General features: G+C 36.3%; 1 protein-coding gene across 1 annotated transcript; it reads right to left on the bottom strand.

The window, feature by feature from the left end:
- Positions 1–3,095: 3,095 nt before the first annotated feature.
- Positions 3,096–5,331, bottom strand: LOC132287030 (protein RICE SALT SENSITIVE 3-like). Its single transcript, XM_059789494.1, has 7 exons — positions 5,095–5,331; positions 4,853–4,906; positions 4,577–4,750; positions 4,377–4,485; positions 4,210–4,251; positions 3,880–3,936; positions 3,096–3,777 (listed from the first exon to the last, which is right to left on the bottom strand). The coding sequence occupies exons 1-7, from the start codon at positions 5,229–5,231 to the stop codon at positions 3,289–3,291; spliced, it is 1,062 nt and encodes a 353-aa protein (XP_059645477.1). The 5' UTR covers positions 5,232–5,331; the 3' UTR covers positions 3,096–3,288.
- Between the last annotated feature and the right edge of the window lie 416 nt (positions 5,332–5,747).

Genomic DNA, 5,747 nt, shown 5'->3' with positions numbered 1-5,747 from the left:
CTCCAGAAGGCTAAGGTTGTGTTTCTCTATTCCAGCCTGTAGTATTTCTTTGTTTGCCGTATTACCATCTCTTTATTCTATGCCCAATATAGAGAGTGTTGGTACTGGTGGTGTACGGTGATGGAGAACAGTAAAAGGAAAGGGTACTATGTAAGGGATCTTTTGAGTGGTGTTAAAAGTAGTCAGTTTTCCCCTCTGGTGTCACTGTTTTTTGGTCGATGATTCATTATTGTTTTGTCAATGCTAACACCGTGAAAGATGTCAGAATGAAGCAGATTCTCTCCGATAATGCAGCACTTACAGTTGGGCTCAAAGCTAAAGCTGTGAAAGATGTCAGAATGATGCATTATTGTTTTCATCCTCTGCAGGGAGGGAGGTGGTGTTGAAAGCAGTTGTAACATTGATACAATGGGCTTATGTAAGATGCTTCTGGGAAAATGTTTGTCATGATCGTTTGCTTGTTCTGCCAAGTCTCCGGCATCAAAAAGTTGTCACTGATGCTACATGCAAATTCTATGGCCTCTAAGGAGGAGACGAACACTCGTGTGCTCTATCGTTCAACGTGTAGAATTTTGATCTCCTATGGTTCAAATGGTGGGAGAGTTCGTGTGGACTATTTGAAAGGGAGTGCCTGTTATACGGGGATGCGCACTACCTGTGTAGAAACGTTTTGGAAATCGTTTGAGCACAAAACGGATAATATTCTGTGTGTGGGAGGTCCCGATGAATGGTATCAATATGTCAAAATCCCCAACTGGAATACGGAGGTGAAGGCTTCTTTCTCAACTATGCAGAGGATTGGGGTCATGGACCAAATCTTCCTTCCTTAGTGTCCAATGGTTCTTTTATGGAGGATATTTCTTTGCTACTATACAAGTGTTAGGTAAACAAATATAAAAGTAAAAGTAAATAAAATAAAATCAATAATTGGGCAAGTGACTATCTTCAATCTGCTTCTCTCAACACCACGCGTACCGTCTAATGATCTTTAATTGTATATGAAAAATGCGAAAATGCCATGAAGTACATGTCTAATGATCTTTAATTGTATATGAAAAATGCGTAAATGCCATGAAACAGATCGATATATGCTATTTGTTTCTCATACTAAAATGTTATGAAACGGTATATGTTATTTGATGTTTGTATGCATGAAATTGAAATAGTTCTAATTATAGTAATGGTTAATGGTTCTACTAATTAATAAATTCAGCATATGTCTAGTTTATTTATTATTACAGTTCACAATATGTTGAGTTGTGAAGGATTGTGGTAGAATCGCTGTAGGACCATAGGATTGTTTCTAGATCATATATATATAGAAAATCCGATATATATATATATATTATGGTGATTTTATGCATTTTACAAAAAAGATGTTTGTTATATGGCATATGAATTGATTGGTAGATTCTGTTACAAATTATTGGGTTTACTTCCCTAAACACTAATTTTAATTAGTAATACAAAACATAATTTTTGTAAGGAAAAAAAAAATAAAAGACTGGAAGTACCTAATTAGTGCTTTGAAATTAGAATTTTAAATTCAAAATATCAATTAGTAATTCCAAATGTAACATAATTGTAAATTGACGGTCATTAAGGTTTACATTATCAATTAAGTTGCGTAAACTTCTTTAAAAATGTGTTTCAATGAAAGATAAATATTGATTATAGCTAGTGAAAAACAGTGAGGACTGTGAAGAGATTTCATAACCCAAACTATCCTCGATCCGACCCCATTTTAAGGTCCCGGTTCTAACAACCTTAATTTGGGCAAGCAAAGCAACTGTAAGGGACACTAGTTACTCCAACGAAACTATCCCTCCAAGAATGAAAAATGTCCATTTGTACAGTAGTTTTTTTTTTTTTTTTTTTTTTTTTTCTTGTCAAGCATGGATCATTGCCAAATTGTCTGCTTTAGAGTTGTACCCATCATTTTCAAGGTGGTGGTACCACGGATGTACACTGCACAGTCTTGATTTCAACAGTGAGTGGGGTCATCCACTGTTTGTCCCACTATACATATTCTTTCCTAACCCATGAGTCAAAAGCTTTCTCTGACATGCAAGGCAGCCATTTAATTAATTTTATCTATTTAATTTTTAGTTTTTTTTTTTTTTTGTTAATGGGAGTCTAATAGTATGATTAATCCCTTGAATACCCTCAACCATGATTATGATTAAGCTCGGACAAGAAGTCTGAAAGTTGTTGATCAAGTTGAACTCGATATCACTTGATTGACTCAAAGGACAAATCCACTACTTTTGGGGGATAAAATAGTCTTTTTCTTTTATTATACTAGTAATTTTTTTTTATTATTTATTTTTTCTGAAGGTTAAGTCATATACATCTATACCCATAACATATTTAGTTATTAATGGTACTTTAACTCTCAACCTGCTTCCTAGGAAAGAGAGATCGTACCATACTATATTCGGTGGTATAAAAATACTCATTTAGTTACTTACGGTGGTTCCAGCGGACTAGTATCTCCTTTATCGAAGTGCTTATCGTTAGTTGATATGTATTTTTTGTACCTTTTAAGTTAAAAGTGGTTATAGTTGATTGGTATCTCCTATACTTTGTATCGTGAAAGGTAAGGACCTGTTTGACATGTGTTATGATATTGTTTTTTAAATATTGATATTCAAAATTGTGCCCATATCATGTTTATAAGGACGGCTGATATTAGTTTGTAATAGTTCATAACATATCAGATTTTTTGGCCAAAACCCATATTACGATATTGTATGTTTTGATATTATAGCAGATGAATTAAAGTAAATTTTTGAATTTCTCAAAACAAAATTTCGTTACCAAATATGGTTCCGATTTTTACCCAAAATACTCTTACAACAAAACAGATGTTTTGGTATCGACCAAAAATATAACGCCTAAAACACATATCCTAAAATGTAGTATTCAAGTTGTAACCGTATCTACTATACTTTTTCTTGTGCAAAATTGAGTATTCAAGTTCACACAAAGGCAAAATGAGGTGGTCTTATTGGCAAACTCTAGTTACACAATCTCTCTCTCACAATCAGCACATTGAGTCACGCTAGCTGAAGCAGCAAAACAATATGATCACATTTAAAGAGCAAAAATAGTAGTTTCATATTAAATGTACTAAAAGTAGACTCAAGAGAGCTTACAGGGCAAGGAAAGCCAAAAGCAGCCACTACAATGAAACTAGCTATTAAAAAAGCTACAATGTTAGACCTCAATCCATGATTCAATTCCTATATATATAATCTACTGACATCTATAATAATAACCACTCACTCAAAATCCATTATTTGGTCTGCTGCAGTTACTCAAATTCAGATCATGGTTAAAATGTTGATACTGTTGATGATAGGAAGACATTGAGCTACTACTCTCACCCCCATCCATTTCCTCCTTGGCCACCACCTTCTCCATCCCCCCCATCACTTCCATAGCCCTATTGGGCGCCTCAAAGTAGGCCGACGACGAGGGATGTGATGGCTCCGGTGGCACGACTGAGGGAAGCTTGGAGAGTAGGGCTTCGAGGCTGCTCATGGAGGGTGTTATTCTCATGGAGTGATTGAACCTGTCATATAATTCTGGTGGAGGATTGCCTTGGAAGTGCCACGCTTCCGGCGCGCCATAGCTGTCCATCTTGAAGGGGTATGATGATGCTGCTGCTGCTGCAGCTGATGATGATGGATGTGGCAATAGCACTCCTGGGATGCTCTCTATGTAGCTGAACTTCTTTCTTAGTAGCACAATATAGCTCAAATCCTCAACCACCTAGAGAGACCAAAGAATGATAACAAAACATGTATATGTAAGTACCACTTAAAGAGTGATATCTAAGAACCACTACTATGTGTTTGAAGAGAGAGAGAGAACCTTATGAACCGCTCCTAACTGAACAACACCTTCTCTTACTGCAATTAAGGCTATGGTCTGCAAGATATGTGAATCAGAATGGTCAGATTAGAGTTATAGTCTAATGGCAAAGAATCTCACCTCACATTCTGGAAATAGGGAGGGTAAATCCCCTTGCCGTCACTTTCAGGGCATTTTGGGGAGTGCATATAGGACGGAGGGACTATATACGTGCAGTGATGGATTATGGAATGACCTAAGATGCCCGAGACCACCATCGTTTAAAAAAAATTTAAAAAGCCCCAATGAAATAATTGAAGTCTTTGGAGGGTGTGATGTTTAAGTAATTACCTTAATACCAGACTGAAATTGGGCCTCCCAAGTCCTAGGATGCTGTTGAAGAACATTTTGGTAAGAAACAGACAATTTGTTTATGTAATCAAAATGGAACAAGACATGAAATTACAAAATGGGGAAGCATATATATATATATATATATGGATCAGAGATTTGCTTACTGAATCAGCTGAGTTGTGCCATGCAGACAAGAAGTTGATTTCTTGATGGTCATTTGGTTCCTTGTATATCCACTTATGACTATGATCTGCAGCTACTTTCCCAATTAAACTGTAAACAAAGTCAATTCATCACCCCATTGGCCCAATTGAATGATCAGTAAATAAATAAAAAGAAAACAAAGTAATACATTCTCACTTACCCTTCACCATAGTTGTAGATTTCATGAGACATCTTGAAGAAAAGCTCTGGTTGGAGTCCCTGATAGTGTTGATATTCACGGTTTCCATAGACAGATGAGCCTGGACAATCACCGGTGTCGATCTCAGCTGTCGAGGCAGCAAAATTGCAGAAACCATCTTCCCAAACCAATATCCTGTCATGTATATATACAACATACATATATAGCATCAGAGTGTCACATATAAAATGCTTGGCAACTCATCCATTTCACCACAAGAACTAATCAAAGCAATACCAGTTCCTCCTGTTCCCTCTTGACCTATCATAAGGTCCTCCTTGACTATCCCACCTATCAGATACAAAATGATGGGGAAAAAAAAAATGATACTATGTTAACAAAAGAGAATTCAATTAACTATGTTAACAAAAGAGAATTCATCTATGGCATTGACCAATATATGTAGTGTATATATATATATATATATAGATCACAAAAACCCCTTTAAATTATTTAATGAATTTTGTTTTTGCTCTTACTTAGGTGGTGGATAGTTTCTAGGCAAGATCCTCCAAAAGACTGCATAAACCCATTGAGAATTTTCATGAATGCACAAGCTTCTCAGGGTGTGCTGAAGGAGATGTGTCACAGCCAAAGGGCTCAGTTGTTCCTCCATTAGTCCTCTGCACAATGAGAGTCTCTTTTACTCTTTCTTCTACATTTAGCAGGAAAAGCTCACCAGCTTATCCTCCCTTTATATAAGGCTAAGGCCACCAACAATGAGATCTCACATTTATACCTCTCTCTCTCTCTCTCTCTCACACACACACACACACACACACACAAACACACAAACATGCATTTAATCATGCTTTAATTTTTTTTAACCAATATGATTTCCTAAGGCCCACACTTTCCTGCCCGGTTCCCAAAGATCCCTTGTTCAACCCACCATTCAAAACTACCTCTACTTTAAATCCTCCCTCAATCCCAATTATGAGGCATATATCAGGACCAAACCTTATAATTCTACACACATCATGAGTAGATCCTCTCACTCTCCATTTCTTTTGACACCACATATGTATCTCTTCTCTTCAACCATTACTTTATTTTTTACTGTCCGGGTTACAATTAGTGGTACCTCGTTTTCTTTAAAAGTGAAAAAATCGAAAGTTTAAGTTTCGATAGA

Source organism: Cornus florida, unplaced genomic scaffold, assembly GCF_030987335.1.
Source record: "Cornus florida cultivar Cherokee Brave unplaced genomic scaffold, ASM3098733v1 CherokeeBrave_3.0.0_Hap2_Chr02, whole genome shotgun sequence".
Taxonomy (NCBI): Eukaryota; Viridiplantae; Streptophyta; class Magnoliopsida; order Cornales; family Cornaceae; genus Cornus; species Cornus florida.
Note: the sequence above shows the minus strand (reverse complement) of the source record. Positions and strands in the feature narration are given on the sequence as shown.